An 18,155-nucleotide genomic window follows, 5' to 3' on the forward strand; every position below is an offset into this window, starting at 1 on the left:
TTACCAATGCTCATCCGCTTCCATTCTGAGTTTGGGAGTAATCAGCGTGGCCCTTGAGACTCAGTGTAGGTTGAGGGCCAGAAATGCTGACACGTTGTTTGGTGGAAGATCTTTACCAAAATCTGTTTCAGTTAAAACATCTGCCAGTGGGCATCTATGCAGATCTCACCTCTCCATTCCCCTTAGCAACTTTGCCTTGTGCCGACTGTTGTTACTCTATTCTAAAGAGTAGTAATACTGCCATTTGTTTTTTTGACTCTGACATTATTATTTTAATTCTATCTTCTGTAACTTTGTTTCTGAATTCTGTTGTAATCTGTAGGCACAATGGGCATTATAATTTATCAAAAGCTATTTTATTTTTTCAAAAATGAGCCTAATGTAGGCTCTATAAATTTCAGCCAAGGTATTTTTTCTAGAATATGTCTTTTTCTTGTTCATTTATAAGAGAATGTCAGTGAACTTGAAAGCACTAAGATATTCTTGGATGTTATATATCATATGTCAAAGTGTTCACGTGAAAGTTAGAAATAGTGCTTAGTAATATGCTTAATTTGCTTAAAACCAAAAATTTGCTTAAAACTTTATTATAGAAAAATAACTCTCATTGGCTTAAGATCAATATTTACAATGTAAGAATCGAACATGAATACATTTTACTAATGTGATGTTAAATTTTCTTTCAAAACATGTCAAATTTTAATCTCGTCACTATATTTCTATTGCGTAATATTTTTATTAAAAATTTTTTAAAATGTTTATTTTTGAGAGTGTGAGAGAGAGAGCAAGGAGGGACAGAGAGAGAATGGGACAGAGGATCTGAAGCAGGCTCTGAGCTGTCAGCACAGAGCCCAACACGGGGCTTGAACCCATGAACTGTGAGGTCATGACTTGAGCTGAAGTTTGAGGCTTAACCCACTGAGCCACCCACACGCCCCCTACTGTGTGATATTTTTAAAGCTAGGACTATAGTAGTATTTTCATAATTGAATTTGCTTTGAATAGTCCCCATTACAATTGTATGAATTCTCATTTCCAAACCTTTTTTAAATGGAAAAATTTCTAGCAGGTTTGGGAAGCAAAGTGAATCTGGTAAAATTACAGTCCTCCTCACAGAAAGAACATATAACCGATTTCTGAAAGACTTTAAATGTTTGTGGATTTGTAAAATTTCTATTTCATGGTAGTATGATTAGTATATAAGGTCTGAAGCTATCGATGGAGTCTTTATAGATATTAGTTAAATAATGATCCGGATTATATAATATCTGGGTTAATAAATGTCTGCAAAGTATTGTGCCGAAGGGCCAGGGCTCATCCCCCTAGGGCCAGTTAATGGCATTTGTCTTCAGGGGGGTACTTAGAAAAGCAGTAGAGTGTCGACGGCTACCTAGAGTCCACGTTCTCTCATAGCTGAGGGGGCAGAGTTGTTGTGGGGGACCTCGTGCTCCGTGAAGGCAGGGGCCAGGGAAGGCCCTGTGAGGGGAGCCTCTGGCGTTCAGGGGCCTGTCTCAGCCCTTCCTTCGAGGTCACTTGGAACTGCTGAGCCGGCTCCCTGCTTAGGCTGCAAAGCGGGGTCGAAATGAGGTCCATCCAGCAGATCTGGATTCACGAGCTTAGATTAAAATAGCCCCTGGGGAATCCAAAACCAAATGATGCACATGGTGGGGTGAGAAGATTAATAGCTAATGCCTATCTATTATCCCTTTTTTTTTTTTTAAGTTTATTTATTTTGGGGGGGAGAGAGAGGGAGAATCCCAAGCAGGCTTTCCACTGTCAGATTTCACGAACTGTGAGATCATGAGCCGAAATCAAGAGCCGGACACTTAACCGACTGAGCCACCCAGGCGCCCTCTAATCATTCTGAACCAGTTGTTAATTTGGCTTGAGATTAATCCCAGGCTGGATTCTCTTTGGAAATTAAAATAAGTAAGCACTGCTGGACAAGAAAAAATGACAGAAATAACTGTATGTAATATGAATAAAAGTGATTTTTTTAGTTTATTATAAAATATCCAAGTAGTATAAATATTCTAATTTTATTAAAAGTCTATAAAAAATGTCACTTGTAATATATTACAAGTCAAGAAGTACATTAATAGATTGTGTAGCGTCTCTGAAAGCTTGTGGAGGCTCTATGTTCTAGGTTGTCAGGGGAGTGTCTGTCCCTGAGCTCCGAGTACAAGGTCACTTACGTTGTGAGGCAGTAGCGGGAGGCAGAAAGTGATCTGGCCTCTGACTCAGTGTGTGATATCTTAAAGTAATTACACAATTTTAAATTATGTATTTAAAATTTTTTTTTTTTTTTTTTTATTGCAACAGGTGGTTGAAGATTGGAAATTCATAGCACAGGTGCTCGATCGGATGTTTCTATGGACTTTTCTTCTGGTTTCAGTTGTTGGATCTCTTGGGCTTTTCGTTCCTGTTATTTATAAGTGGGCAAATATAATAGTACCAGTTCATATTGGAGATGCAAATAAGTGATCCTTCCGTAGTGGTGTCCTAGTAGGAATTTAGTTACCAAAGGCACCTATGCCTCTGGCACCCTTAAAATTAGAAAATGGAAATTGTGTTTAAAATTTGAAGCAAGCTTTGTCAGATTAACAGTTGCTAACTTTGGTTTATCTTAATAGACTGCCCTGAGAATATTTTACCTGCATGACTGAAGTGATAGCTGACTCAGCATTTGAGCTAAAAATAGCAGCAAAATGTTATCTGAACTGTACTAGTGAAAACCTAATGTTGGTGTCCTGACAAACAGTACCAATTCGTAATCAACGGTGAAGCTCATCTTTTGATTGTATTGGAAAGTTCCTGTTGTATTTGAAGACTGATTTCAGGACTTTTTCTGCATTTGGTAAAGGTACACATTTTAAATTTCTTTCTTTCTGTCCTGTATCCACGGAGTAACAGCTAATCTCTAGCATAATATTATACTGCTATGTTAAATAAGCTAACTCCTTGGTATGATAACAATTTAATGTGATGCTGCTTTTCTATAGCCAACCTTGTAAAAAATGAAACATGGGAATTCCTTTAAAGCTTACTTTATTTCTTAGATGCTTAAACTGAACAATTATTGTGTTACCTGTTTTTGTAGCTTACCTTCAATTGTAAAATCACACAATAGGTAACTTGTGGACATGCACTAGTATCTTCTTAACATTAACTTCAACGCCCTTATCCACATTTTCCACAATTAACCATCTTCTATATAAACCGTAGCATTTCTGTACCCTTCATCTTAGAAGGCGTCCTCTACAATTAAGTGAATCCCATTTTAAAAACACGTCCACGGATGCCACCAAATCATGCTGTGAAAAACCATCTTCCAAGATTGAAGATGGTTTCTAATTAGGTGGAAGCTCATTGTCACATGGCTGTCACGTATAGGTTCATCTCCTTCTTTCCAGCAGTCACAGTACTGGAGCCATAGAGTTGCAGGGCCTCTAGGTGTGGTGCAGTCTCACCGATTACTGCTCATTCAGGACCGTAGTGGCACGCGTCACAGGTAAACAGGTGAGATTCCATCTCTGAGTGCCCTGATTCAGCTACGATCAGGAATAAAACACTGTTGAAGCTCTGCATTTTATCTGGAACTCTTAGCCCTTGAGAGAACAAATGCCTTATTTATAGTAAGTAACCCATCTAAGGTCAGGTCAACACTCTTTGGAAGGCAGAGGGGATCCTGTCTCATTTGTATTTTATTGTAGGTACATGTGTAATGTCATTTAATGAGTGAAAGTCTGGTTTGATGAGTTTAAATGCCTGTTAGATCTCTTAGCACGTATATATCCCTGATTCTTCTACCTCTGTTACTGTTACTTAAAATTTCTATAGGTGAGTAAATTTTGTAGAAATCTTCCTTTGACTTACCAAAACATGAGTCACAGTTGGCTGCGGTTTTGTCAGTTTTATTTTCGCAAAGCCAAAACATCAAAATGACTAGTGAGAAGATTAAAATGGTCTCTGCAAACCCTCATCTCCTACCTATTCAGATTCAGAACTGCAGTACTCCATACTGGAATACTGTCTTCTTAATAATCTGTCTACAGCAGTGGTTCTCAATCGGGCACAGTTTTGTGCTTGAGGGACCACTTAACTTTTGGAGACATTTTTGGTTGTTATAACTGGCAAGGGACCCGGGGGTATGTTCTTGGCATCTAGTGGGTAGAGGCCAGATGGAGGCTAAAAATCCTACAATGTCTCTCCAGCACAGAGTTATCTGGCCACAAATGCCAATAGTGCCAAGGTTGAGAAATGCTGCTCCAAAGGTTTACTGGCAATGAATGTGTGACTGGGCATACCTTTTCATAGCATAGTTCCTTAGGATGATGCGAGATAAAGGCTGAGGCGTTCTGTGAAGGAGGCACGGCCCTCAGACTCTTGGAAACCAATGATGAACAAGGAGTGCATGGGAGGAAATGGTAGTGGGTGGGGCATTGCTGAAATGGTACAAAACTTCAAGGAGATCACAGGCCAAGTGAGAAAACCCTTGGGAAATCTGTTGTGATACTGAACCAGATGGATTTCCACATTTGTGAGCAGCAAGTTTTCCTGTCCAATTATGCCTCAGCCAGCACAAAGGGGAAACAGTTTTCATATTTAGCCCATATTTACATATTCCTTAGTAGAGTATATTACTTCACACTGCAGAACTATATTTTGATGTTTCTCTACCTTACCAAAAAGGCTGGTTAAATGTTCAGTTATCTATAATAAATACTCTTGACTTTTTTCTTGCACGAATCTCTTTTGATAAAAACCAAGACAAATGGATAAATAAGTAAACCTTGAAAGCTAAAAACAGTGCCAGTAACTTGATGATAGAAAGTGTGAGAAAGAGCCTAAATGTAAGAGTTAAACAGTAAAACTCCTGGAAGAAAACAGGACAGATTCTTTACAAGACTGGATTTGGTAGTGATTTCTCGGATATGACACAGAAGAACACAGCTAACAAAAAGTTGATAAACTGGACTTAATGAAAAGTTAAAAATTGTGTGCATCAGAAGACACTATCAACAGAGTGAAAAGGCACCCCAGAGAGTGGGAGAAAATATTTGCAAATCTTGTTTCTGATAGGAGATTAATATCTGGAACATATAGAGAACTCCTAAAACTTAACTAAAAACCACAATCAACCCAATTGAGAAGTGGAAAAGAAAGGGCGCCTGGGTGGCTCAGTCAGTTGAGCGTCTGACTTCAGCTCAGGTTGTGATCTCAATAGCTTGGCTTGTGAGTTTGAGCCCCGCATTGAGCTCTCTGCTGTCAGCGCAGAGCTGGCTTCAAATCCTGTCTCCTCCCTCTCTGCCCCTCACCTGCTTGTGCTCTTTAAAATAAGCTTAAAAAAAAAAAAAAAAAAAAAAGTGGAAAAGGACCTGAACAGACACCTCTCCAAAGAGGCACACAAACGGCCAATAAGCACAGGAGAAGATGCTTCGCATCACTAATCGTTACATAAATGCACATCAAAACCACAGTGAGATACCACCTCACACACGTTAGGATGACTATTGTAAAAAAAAAAAAAAAAAACAATACAAATGTTGATGAGGATGCGGAGAATTGGAGCCCCTGTGGGAATGCAAACTGGTGCAGCCATCCTGGAAAACAGTACGGTTGTTCCTCAGAAAGTTGAAAATAGAATTACTACAGGACCCAACAATTCCGCCTCTGGGCATATATCCTAATGAATCGAGGGCAGGGTCTCAAACAGATAATGTTGCTGTGAACATGGATGCACACGTATCTGTAACAGCCAAAATGTGGGGGCCGCCCCAGTGTCCCCTGCCAGATGAGCGGATAAGCAACATGAATAGACGTGCAATGGAACACGGCTGAGCCTTAAAAAGAAAGGAGATTCTGACGCCTGCTCCAACATGGGTGAGCCCGGAGGACATGATGCTGAATGAAACTGGCCGGCAAATAGTGTGCACTTCCGCTTATATGGTACTTAAAGGTAGTCAAAACAGTATTGGCTACTTAAAGTAGTCAAAACAGTATAATGTGGGTTTCAGGGGGAGAGGGGACAGGGAGTTAGTGTTCAGTGGGTGCGGAGATGCGGTCTTACAAGACGAAGAGTCCTGGAGATGGCGGTGGCGGCTGCACAACGATGACTATTTAACACCACCGAGCTGTGGGCCTGAACACGGTGAAGATGGTACATTTTATGGCCAAGTGTATTTTACACAATAAAAACAAACGAGTCCCCCTCTGCATGCCAGGAGGCCTCTGGCAAACACAGTTTGGTGCTTAAGCGTCATCCCTTGCCATCAAAGGTTGCAGAAACAATCCTGCTGTCCCTAGAATGCACACCAGGATGAAAACCCACAGAAAAATTCGATCAATAACCATGGCGACATACTTCCAATCATCTTGAATCTGGAAAACAAAAACAAAAGCAAAAATTATGAAAGAGGAAAACGTAAAGCAGGAAGGGAAGGGCAGAGTGGACACATTTTCAGAACTGAATAGCGAATAAATATGTGGTGGCAGCGGAAGCCATTCTGCAAGAAACCCTGTTTCCTAATGGAGTCTGAGGAAACACTGTTCTCAAGTCCCCCTTTATGCATTACAAGAGGCAGGTATAAAATATTCACATTCGGTCTGTTTTGAATCAGAAATTTCTTGGGGCGCCTGGCTGGCTCAGGCGGTAGGGTGTAACAGCTCTTGATCTCAGGGCTGTGAGTTCAAGCCCTGAGTTGGGCATACAGCTTACTTAAAAATAAACAAAAAATGAAACAACCAGAAATGTCTTCATGTATACATAACCTATTTTTTTCTAAACTGTATTCTAATTTATAAAGTTAGGACAACCAGTTACTTGACTTGTGGACTCCTGGACTTTGTTAGAATAACTAATACAATCCAACCATCGTTTACCATTGCTTCAAAGTGCTGGTTCTTATCCAGTGTTAGATACTAATTTCCATTTAACATCTGTTCCAAAAGGAAATAAGTAAAGCAGGGCAAGGCCATCATCTCTCTCCCTCTGCCCCCTGGCCCTGCCCAGCTAACCAAATATCTTCTTCAACACTAAGGCCAAAGTATCGTGGAACTCTGAACAGTGAGAGGACAGGCTGAAAATCAGAAATAATTGCTGACAATAAAGTAAAAGATGGTAGAAAGAGCAAGACTAATTGTCTATAATACAGCCCTAATTCAGGCTTGAAATAGGAAGGAGAATTGTATGTTAATTACACTCCTAGACAACTGGGAAGACAAGGAAACTGTAATTGAATTGAGGAAGAGAGAACCAATGAATCAACTGATTTTGAAGAAATAATCACATAAAAAAGAGGCAGCATGTGATTTAGTGATTTAATTAAATACACTGAAATGGGACCGGGAGACAAGGATTTTCTTTTACTGCCATGAACTGGAGATGTGTCCTCCTGAAGATACTAAGGAATTTGGCTAAAATTAGAATTATAACGCTAGTACTTTGTGTGAATTCCTAAGACTGGTTTCGAAGTGCCTCAAACACACAATGAACCTGTGGTTCCCATCCACCCCTACCAGCTAACCCTCCTAAGGCTGTAGCAGGTAGGCTTTGATTTTCATCGCAGCGTCTGAGAACCTGGGTAAGTTATGTGACCTCTCTTTGCCTCAATTTCCCCATCTGTGAAATGCAGATAAGAACAGTACTCCCCTCAGAGGGTTATGATGAGGATTAAGTGAAATAATGTTCTGGCACAGAGTCCTTAATGAATAGTACCTATCGATAGTCACACTGATTAAAAAAAAAAAAAAAGATGACCCTCATCCAACCACAGATCTTCCTCTGACAGCAATTTGCACGGCTTTGCCTGGTGAACACAGACGGGACTCGAGTTTTCCACGTGAGCACAAATGTACTGCACAAACACAGCTGGGTGACAATTTGTGTCTAACCCTGAAAGTCCTGAAGGCATCCTATGGGCCCGGAAACTTTGGGACTAATGATAACAGAGAAGCGTCAGGCAAAACGGTGAACTAGTGCAAGCTCTTGGCTCCTTCTCTTCGCCCGGCCCTAGAGATGTCCCAGAAGCAAGGGGAGCCCATATGTTAGAGGCTGTGGCACCCGCCGGGTTCCACTAGGGGGGCCAGAGGAGGGCCTCAGGGACAGGGCGGGGGTGGGGGAGATTTGGGCTGTGCTGTTCTCACCCCTACGGCTCTGCCTCTTTGCTCCCTGCCTGGTCCCAGCCCAGAGACGCAGGTAATGTGTGAGTGAGGACAGCCTGGCTGAGGTGAAAAGCTGGGAGGTTGAGAGACATCCCTTAAGGGACAAGGTCACCTGGAGGGAAGGAAGCACCTTTGAAGGCAGGCCTAGTCCAGTCTGGCCACATGGGCCTCCTGCCTTGTGGAGCCTCCCCAAATACCATCCAGCAAGGCTGATGCCCCTGAAAAAGTGAGTTTACAGGCCTCAGAATACAAACATAACTATCTGGAAGGAAATTCACAGAACAGACAGGTTAAGGGTTTAAACTACAGAGGACACCCCAGAGATCAGAGAGAGCATAGGGAACATGAAGCAATGTCACAGAAGAACCAAGTAAAAATGTGACAGAAAAGTGGAGGAAAAGACTCAGGATGGGGACAGCTGGCAGAAAGGAACCCGTGAGGAGGGGTGAGGGTGGCAGGAAGGAAGAGGTGGGGGGCTGGAAGCAGACGTGTGCAGTTCAGGGAGAGACATGGGGGATGGGAAATCTTCACGGAGGAAACCTCGATTCCCTCAGAACCAAAGATGAAAAACCTCAGGATAAAATGGCTCCTAAGGATGCCGAACAGTTTAGGAGAGATCCACACCAACAGACTGTGTTTGAGGTCACTGGATTTCTCTACAAATTCCAGTAGCTTCCAGATAGAATCGATTCATCGCAAAGAAACAGCATTCAGATTAACTTAAAACTTCATTAGTGATACTGAAGCAAAAAGGCAACGGAGGAGGGTTTTTTAAGTATTTAAGAAAAAGAACTTCTAGAATTTTGTATCCAGCTAAACTCCCTTAAAAATGAGTTTTTACACTTTTAAGCCTACAGGCCTCAGAAGGTTTAACCATGAACACTTGGGATCAAGGTGGGTCAGTGCGGAGAGAAAGCCAGGAGGGCAGGGGGGTAAGTCAGTGGTTTAGTGAAGATGACGTAAAAAAAAAAAAAAAAAAAAAAAAAATGATATAGACTAGAGAAAGGGTTGGCAAAACCCAAAGCTGTATTCCCCCAAATCCACAACTGAAGCTCTGGTCATATCCAGTGTGGCCGGGCAGTAAGGAAGACCAGAGGGGAGGACAGTGGGGTCAGGGGCAAGATGCAAAGGAGTGAGGAGACTGATCTGGAAGAGCTCGCCTGTGGGTCTAAGTCTCTGAGGCACAGCTTCCAGAACAGAAACGGAACACATGGCTTTCCAGCCAGCAGAAACAATTCAGACTTCCCAGTGCTCAGCACGAACTGAGGCAAAGAAGAAAAATGAGTGGGAGACATGCAGTAAGATGACAGAAATTTAGCCTTGATCAAACAGTAGTTATAACAAATGGGAACTCCCAAATCACTGATCAAAAGTCAGACACTGGAAGGAATGAAAATATGCGCGTAGAGATACACGTGCACACCTGTATACAGATGTAGACACGCAGAGACGTATCTGTGTGTGTCTATGCATGTGTGTCTCAGCCCAACAGGAAGCCAGCTATCTCAGAATGTCAGCTCAGAAGACCATGGCTCTGGCCTGGGCACACCTCCAAGACTGAGAGAACTGCTCGCATGGTGGAGCCCGCTCCAGGGTGAAAGACATACCGCCAACAAAGAGCGCTTCCGTGCGACCCCAGTTTGCGTATTAACAGTAATTAAACTTCTTACTAATACGGCCAAACGTGAGCAAGCAGTGACCCACACGAACAGCCCGGAGAAGGGAACAGCCAAGGCAGGCAGCCACCATGGTGTTCCCCTGCCGGGAGGGCCATGGCAGTCACACACAGGCTCCCCACACCCTCAGGAGGCGGCCTGGGAAAGCAGCCCTTCAGTGAGGTTCCTGGGGGCCACACACAGTGCGAACCAGCCATGCTGAGCTGTAGACCCAGGAAGGTAAAGCCTCTCTGGAAAACCGTGTTGGTGGCGTGGCAGTCACACAACACAGGCAAAGAAGACCTTCTTCCGATAGCTCGAGTCTTCTCAGCATGGACAGACTGCGCTCTGCTGGCCTGTGGGCCAATTTCTATTTCTGGAAAAATGGGAGAGCTATGACTGGGCCCAAGTCCCCTGTGGTGACAGATGACCAGAGATGAGCTGTGGTTGCCCCTTGAGATGAACCACTTGCCACAGTTTGCCACTAATGTATCTTCTTGGCATTTGGTTGTGACTTCCCTTTTAGTAACGATCTTTAAACCGTCCTTTTGTACAACAGGTCTTAGACCCTCGTGAAACTAACACTTTGTCAGGTGCCTAGTAAGTAATTTTTGAAATAGAGTTAATTTCTAGTAACTTGATGGAGTCTTCAGTATTTAGATCTCAATCTTTATTAAATTTTTGCTACCTGAAATGATTCTTTTCAAGATGGATAAAGAAAGGGGTAGAGAGCACCTGCAAACGTTGTCAGTGTTACACAAACGAGAGATGTTCACGGATCATTTACTTACGCTCCAGCGGTTGCTTCAGCTGAAGTTAAAGGTGTGCCTGACTTGTTGGCTAAATTACAGGCGCAGCAGGAGGCTCTGCCTTTGTAGAGTCACATGGTGGGCTCACAACTGTGCCGGTGGGTGGGGTGCATGGACAGACAGCTGTTGCTCTCTCCCTCCTGTTTCCTTCACTTTCATGTGCCATTCAGGGTATAATAAGAGGCCCCAGTCATTCCCTGTCAACGGTAATCACCTACAGTGTGTGAGGAGCTGAAATGATCAGTTAATTAGCTCTTTGCTAATAAGCAGCTTAAGGCGGAGCCAATTAATTTTAAAGCAAAACTTCTCATAAAATTATCAGATCTGATTCTGATAACCTTGGGGGTAAACAGGGTCAGGGAGCAGCCAGACATTTGATATTATTAAGTGTAAAACTTCGCTATTCCTAATACTTGACATTAATTCTAGCATAAGATCTTCGGAGGAAATCGAAGTTCACCCAATTAAAATAAATGAGCAAAAGAGTTTGACTAGATAATTCACAAAAGAAGATGTACAAATGGCCAGTAAGCATAGGAAGAAGATTCCTAATCGTTACTCAACAGGGAAAAGCTAATTAAACGGCGATGAGGGACCCCTTCACACGTGTGGGTGAGGATGTGCGGCAAGTGGACTCTCAAACGTTGCCCAGGGTGGGGTATCAATGCATCAGACACTTCGGAAACCTTACAGTAGCCGCTGAAGTTAAAAATACATCTCTCCAGTGATCCAGCAATCCCACCCCTAGGTGTACATTCGGGGGAAATGAGTATACGTGTTCACCAAAAGACGTGTAAGAATATTTATGGAGGCTTTCCTCACAACAGCCCCAAACTAGAAATAGCCCTTGTCCAACAACTGTAGAATAAACAAACAGAAGGTGGCCCAGCCCTAGCGTAGAATACTATCCACCAGTAAAAACCACGAAGATGATAAGCCTCAAGGCATTTTGTTGAATGAAAGAGGTCAGATGTGAAAGGGTCTGTAGTATGGAGTTCCATCTACATGAGGTTCAAGAAGAGGTAAAACTAACCAATCGAGGAGGTCAGATCAGTGGTTAGCAAGGGGGAGGGGCTGCTGCCTGGGAAGGGGCACGGGACACATCCCATGTGCTTGCTGCACTCAGGGTTACATGGGAGGACACCTAATGTGAAGACGTGTACACTTAACAGGCATACACTTTATACCTCAGTAAGGGAAAAAACACAATCAGAAAGTAAAAGCTGTCAAACCGGCTGGTCTCGTGCCCTTTTCCGGCTCATCTCCTGACCGAGTGTGTTGGCACTGTCCTGATGGCCCAGACGGCTGGCAGCTCAGGGGCCAACGCCAGGGCACACTGACGGGCTCTGTCGTCCCACTGTGCGCACGAGGGGACTGGCTCCGGTAAGTGAGGCACACGTCCAGGGACCCCTACCTGGTAAATGGAGGGGCCGGTCCAAGCACAGGCTGCTGACTCCTGACCCACCTCAGATGTTTGTCGAATGAACAAACGACTGATGTAATAACACATCCTTACCTCTTTGGCTTCATTTTGTGCTTTCATGTTTTCGGCAATATACTTGACACTCTGGATGGCGTCTTTGATTTCCGGTGACAGAGCAGATAGGGACAGCACAGCGTTGACAGTCTCAGAACTGGAGCTTCTCGGGAGGTTGGCACTGAAGTTTGAGATTTTTATTCTGCGGTGGTGGCAGTGGCCACACATCCCGTCCTGGCAGGGACAGCCTTCCTTGCAGCCTCTGGACTCCGTGCGGCTGAAGCAGTTCAGATTTGAGAGCTCAGCACTGTAGGAGGGCCTTGGCCTCTGGGTGTGGCCTTCGCTGCTCGCGGGCCTGGTCATGAACATGACCCTGGGAAGCACGTGCAGAAAAACAGTCTTCACCCATGCGGGCATGGTGTGCGTGGTCGGGGTTCTGTAGTGAACGTTGAGCACGAAGACGGTGATGACGATGGACAGGGTCACGAAAATCATGGTGAACAGGAGGTACTCGCCAATGAGGGGAATCACCAGCGAGGTGGAAGGGATCGTCTCGGTGATGACCAGGAGAAACACGGTCAGCGAGAGGAGGACCGAGATGCAGAGGGTCACCTTCTCGCCGCAGTCGGAAGGCAGGTAGAAGACCAGCACGGTCAGGAAGGAGATGAGCAGGCAGGGGATGATGAGGTTGATGGTGTAGAAGAGGGGCAGGCGTCGGATGTAGAGCGAGTACGTGATGTCGGGGTAGATCTCCTCACAGCAGTTGTACTTGATGTCGTGCTTGTAGCCCGGGGCTTTGATGACTGCCCACTCGCCGCTCTCCCAGTACTCCTTGAGGTTCATGGAAGAGCCGATCAAGACCAGGTCGATTTTTGCCTTGTCGTAGGACCAGGAGCCGAACTTCATGGTGCAGTTCTGGTAATCAAATGGAAAGTAGGTCACGTCGATTTTGCACGAGCTCTTAAAGATGGCGGGGGGCATCCAAGTCACCTCCCCTGTGTACTTGAGTAAAGCTTTGGTCTTGTCGTCCACCTGGAAGTCCCCAACAGCACTGCAGAGACAGGTGGCAAATGACACACAGTCGTTACCATGCGGTCGCCCGGGCCAGCTTCTCACACCACCCGCAGTAGGCAGCAAGTGGTGGCTTATAAAACCACAGAACGGGAGAGCCCCATGTGCCATGCACGGTCACCCGGTTCACCTCCCCACTGACCGACGGGGACACTGAGGCCCGAGGCTCCATTCCTGCAACAATCGGACATGCTTCCCCCACCCCTGGCAGGTCACTGGTTTGTTTTCAATATAACTTGGCCTTGATATCGACAGAGACCGTCTCAAGTGCCAGAAAGGGATTTTTCCCCCTTTAAAGAAATGAGATGAATGTTGTCCTCGAGGCAGGAAACCTTTGGGGATATCTGGCCCTCCTTCTGTTGCGGTTTGGATCCCGTTAAAGCCTCGTTCAGTCTCCACGTGGGCACCTCCTGTGTATGTGCACACACGTGCGTGAGGCCCAGCTGTGGGGAGCCCACTCCCACCATACTGAGCCCTGGCAGATGGGCTCCCACCAGACCTGAACTGTGACCCTGTGTCCCCCCCCCCCCCCCCCCCCGGGTTGAACAATCATGTTTTCTGATGCCTTGTCTTTCAAATCCAGCACAACGGGCTCCCGTGCCTTCAGTTTCCTGATCTTTCCCTGGTTTCTCTCCAGGTCTCGTCTCCCTGCAATACCCACACTCTCCTTTTATGCAGAGACCGATGTACCAAGTCCTGCATCCGAGAGTCAGAGCAGCCGGCCCTCAAGTGGTGGCCTTGCCCGGGGCAGGCTCCACACATGTCCCTGGGTCAGCTCTGCTGGCGGCATAGAGTTCAGACCCTTTAGAAGGAGCCACCACCCATCTGCCTGAAGAGCTGACGCACGTGACAGACCCAAACATGCAGGGATCTCCGTGTGTTCCTGCCGTGATTTAGTAACACGTGGAGACAGGAGGGGACGTGTCCTGCCCATGTCCTCCATCTGCTGTCTGGCCCTCCCCTTCCTGTGCCTCCGTGGAGGACAGATGCTACCAGTTAAGACCCCAAGCTGCCACCTCCCTCTTGTCTGGTCGGCCGGTTTGTCCAGAGGGGCCCTGCTGGCTTTGTTCATGTTTGGTCCTCACAACAGTCCTGCTGTGCCCTCCGTCCTCACATGGTAAGGGGAGGGGTGCGGGGAGGGCCCATGCAGCCCTCACTGCCTTGGAAGACAGTGTCCTGGGTCAACAAAACGTCAGGACAGAAGGGGACCTCTTAGTGCGGCCCGCAGGCCTGCCCCTTCTGTGAAGACATTTACAGGGAGGCTGCTTTCAGAGGCAGAGGCCAGCCCACAGATGTAAAACACTGACCCAGTCCTTCACAGGAGCCCCATGCCAGCACCTGCCTTAGTCTAGCCCCTCGCTTTACTGACCGGGGATCAAAAGGTCAGAGCGCAGGGCCTCTGCTCTCTGCCACTGGTAGACGGGCAAGGCCAAGACCCTGCTGGGCCCTGGGGTGCGGTCTGCAGGGAAGGCCTTCGGGGGCTGGTGTGGGCTCGAGGGTTCCTCCCCGCCCCGCCCAGACTCCCTTCTGGAAGGACTGAGACCCGCCCAGAAAAACGCTGCTTAGGGTAGGACCCAAGTTAAACTAGGTCAGAAACAGGCTGAGAAGAGAAATATGGGTTACAAGCTAGAGAAGCAGGCATCCAGCAGCGGCTGGGCTCAGGCCCAGAAGCCTGCCTTCTCAGGGGCCCTCAAGCTGATGAAGAGACCCCCACCCACCCTGTTCCGTCTGGGAGCCTGTCCTAAACGTTTAGCAAAGGCCACCTATTTCAACAAGAGCAGGGGAAAAGGATTAGATTGTATTGTAAGAAATATTGTAAGAAATGCGTGAAGATGAATATCTGAATCACAAGCAGAGAAGCCATACCCCAACAGGACAGGCCCAGAACAGGTGACAGTGACAACCTACCTGGGATTACAGATTAAGAAGTGCTAAGTGATCTCTGGAAGCCATGAAGGAGCGGCATAATCAGAAAATGTTAAATAACCTGGCCAGACAACAGCAGGTGTATCAAGAGCCGGCAACTTAGGAAAGAGTCAAAAACCATCTTAGAAGCAACGGCTAAAAGAAACAAGGTGCCAGAGAAAGCGCAGTCACAGGAATGAAACCAGAGAGAGAGAGAACAAGTTTTACGTCAAACAGAAACAAGAACTTGAGCAAGAAGAACAGAGAATGTGGGTGAAGTTCTGACGTACACGAAGATGGAGTTCCTGGAGAGAAAAACCAAAGCAAAAGAACAAATCCTAAGACCCAGAACCTGAAACCAGCTTTCCTGGAGTAAAGACGTGTCACATCTGTGGCACAGAGTCAAACAGCTGACTTTCCAGATGAAGGAAGAAGCCTTTGGGTGCCTGAGCTGAAAGAACACCCCCTGCCAGGATTGTGCCTCCCGGTTCGCCCAGGACAGAGCTGGTTCACTTTGTGGTCCCCACATGCTGATCGGCAGAGTGCCCCTTGTCTTCCAATGTCACCCAATTTGACTGGCATCAGATTTTGACAGCGACACTTCATACTGGAGCAGTCGGCATTTTTAGAGGATTTTCATGAAGGAAGATTTCAGCCAAGGAGTTTCTCTATCCAGCTAAGTAACCTGAACATGTTCTCTTAAAAGGCTGCAGTGAATTATAAACATGTAAGAACATAAGGCATCTTGTGCCCATGAGCACTTTCTGAGGATCCTGGTAGAGAATGAACTTGAGAAAACAAACCATAGGGGAAGCTTTGGCACGAGGACGTAAAAGGTGTTTCTCCTGTCAACACGAAGAGACTCTCAACGGAGGATCGGTCCCGAGAAACGACTTCTAACTTGGAGGGGTTGGGTGACTTTCTTTACAACCTATCTTCAGTTTCAGACTCAAAGGAAATTCCTTACGATATTTGCTCCTCACCACATTCAATTTGAATCATTTCACTGTGACGCAGCACCGTTAAACTCACAGCCTGAAGTCCTCCAGCTGTTCACTCAAGATTGCCGTCTAGGAAACAGCTATAAAATTCAGATCATGACACGGGGCGCCTGGGTGGCTCAGTGGGTTAGGCATCCGACTTCGGCTCAGGTCATGATCTCGTGGTCCGTGAGTTCGAGCCCCGCGTCGGGTTCTGGGCTGATGGCTCAGAGCCTGGAGCCTGCTTCCGATTCTGTGTCTCCCTCTCTCTCTGACCCTCCCCTGTTCATGTTCTGTCTCTCTCTCTCTGTCTCAAAAATAAATAAACGTTAAAAAAAAAAATTCAAATCATGACATTAAAATTTTTGCACATTTTCTTAATTCTAGCTTAGCTAAAATTCTCAACACTCTGCCCAGTTCCCTAAGAGCCTGTGGATCAGAAGACTGGTAAGACTGCTCATGTTTTGCAAACCACTTGAGTTTACCTTGTCCCAGTTCTGTGAGGACTAAATTTATAAATACAAGTTGCCTGAAAGAAACATTTGTGAATGATGTATTTCCTTGGAAAGCCAATAAATAAAACACGGCCCATCTTTGGAGTGGCTAAAGACCCTTCTTTTAGTCAGTGACCAGAAAGTGGGACTCAGCCAAAAACATAGCTTCTGCAGTCCTAATAGTTAAAGCATATGAGTTTGTACTAATATGGCATAAAAACCTAAACACGGAAATGCTTTCAGTCGTTAAAATCAGATTAATTCTATAGGAAGTGCTCTGCTGATAAATGCTTAATGGTTAAAACATAACCTTAGAGATAAAGCACAGGTATAAAAATGATGTTTTTCAATACCCAGAGAACAAACTAGTACATACTGTAAAACATCCATTAAATTTTATGTTTGCCGAATAACAACGCTTAAATGTGGAAAGAGGCCAGTTTAGGGGGCACCATGATGGGCAGGCTGCGCCTGGAGAGGAAGACGCTGTGAGATACAGCGGAGAGGCTTCCTGAAACTGCGGTCTCAGTCACCAGGGGCAGAGGAACCCAGTGGTCCGTGGTCCTGACCTACAGGGAAGGGCAAGTGCCAGTGAGGGCCCTGGCAGCAGACCGCCCTTCCCCCCACCCCCCCCAATCCGGTCTGTTACTGCACATTTGGATATCACAGTTCATGCCTGTCCCCCAGTGTGTGGTGAAGTCCTGGAGTCAGGGTGGCTCTCTCCGGCATCTGGCCTATAGCAGGTGCTCAGTAAACACCTGTGGAATTAACACATCAACGAAGCCCTCTTGGGAAAGGTCCCAGGAAGGCCAGGCAGTCCCTTACTTGTTATACAGCACAATGTCCGGCTTCCAGATCTTCTGTGCGGGGACACGCATGAACTCCGCCCCATCATACTCAGAGGGGTCCCACTTCAGCTTGTAGTCATTCCAAATCTGCGGGGAGCAGGCAGGGAGAGAGGAGGCAGCAGCGGAAGGACAGCACGGTCCCCTTCCTGGAGACCGGCTGTTCTGGGGAAGCCCCCACCTCCACGCTGCAGACCCCAGGAGCCCCACTTCTCACGTGGGCGCCTGTGGGGGAGATGGCACTGGGCTGGGTGTGCAAGCTGCTTCCCGGCTACCCGGAGACACTGCCTCCGTGGCTGGGCAAGCCCAGCCCCTCACCAACCAGCGAGGGTCACTAGTGCTTCCTCCAGTCAGTGCTGGTGCTGGCCAGGTCTGTGCCGTAAGCACCTGCCATTTACGTCCCTGAAACAGCTCTCCGGGAGCTTTTTCAGACGTGTTCCCCACTGGCAGGAGCAGGGTGCTAATGACACAGCCCTCTTCCACCTCCAGGTTAAGTGGGGCTGGTGTCTGAAGGGTTCTGGGGAAGGAGCCATGGTCCCACCGGGGCCTGAGAAGTGTGTGGGAATAGAGGCTGGGAGATGGGAGGAGAGACAGGTGAGCCTGTGGACAGAGTGCTGAACGGGCACCATGCCCTCCTGGCTTTCCAGCCTTCTGGGTGTGGAAAGGCTGTGTGGGCTGTCGAAGGGTCACACTGGTCCAGGGAGGTATCTGCCTAGATCCGGCCAAAGTCTTCCTGGCGGGGCGGGGGGGGGGGGG

The 18,155-nt window shown here is 46.5% G+C and overlaps 2 protein-coding genes across 7 annotated transcripts in view; one reads left to right on the top strand and one right to left on the bottom strand.

The window, feature by feature from the left end:
- The window catches only part of CHRNA5 (cholinergic receptor nicotinic alpha 5 subunit), a 59,423-nt gene extending 44,796 nt beyond the window's left edge, over window positions 1-14,627 (top strand). For 3 of the 6 annotated variants that reach the window (XM_049614425.1, XM_049614427.1, XM_049614428.1), the window contains exon 6: window positions 2,323-3,041. In XM_049614425.1, coding sequence (XP_049470382.1) covers window positions 2,323-2,484 — 162 coding nt within the window. In that variant the 3' untranslated portion in view covers window positions 2,485-3,041. Of the gene's footprint in view, window positions 1-2,322; window positions 3,042-3,413; window positions 5,387-13,812 lie in introns of those variants that run through there. The other 3 variants (XR_007454197.1, XR_007454196.1, XM_049614426.1) reach the window with 3 other exon arrangements.
- CHRNA3 (cholinergic receptor nicotinic alpha 3 subunit) overlaps window positions 5,939-18,155 on the bottom strand; it is a 14,676-nt gene continuing 2,459 nt past the window's right edge. Inside the window, exons 4-6 of the mRNA XM_049614423.1 lie at window positions 17,380-17,489; window positions 12,144-13,155; window positions 5,939-6,381 (exon numbers count right to left, since the gene is read on the bottom strand). Coding sequence (XP_049470380.1) covers window positions 6,253-6,381; window positions 12,144-13,155; window positions 17,380-17,489 — 1,251 coding nt within the window. The 3' untranslated portion in view covers window positions 5,939-6,252. The remainder of the gene's footprint in view (window positions 6,382-12,143; window positions 13,156-17,379; window positions 17,490-18,155) is intronic.

The sequence above is a fragment of the Panthera uncia genome (assembly GCF_023721935.1).
Source record: "Panthera uncia isolate 11264 chromosome B3 unlocalized genomic scaffold, Puncia_PCG_1.0 HiC_scaffold_2, whole genome shotgun sequence".
NCBI lineage: Eukaryota > Metazoa > Chordata > Mammalia > Carnivora > Felidae > Panthera > Panthera uncia.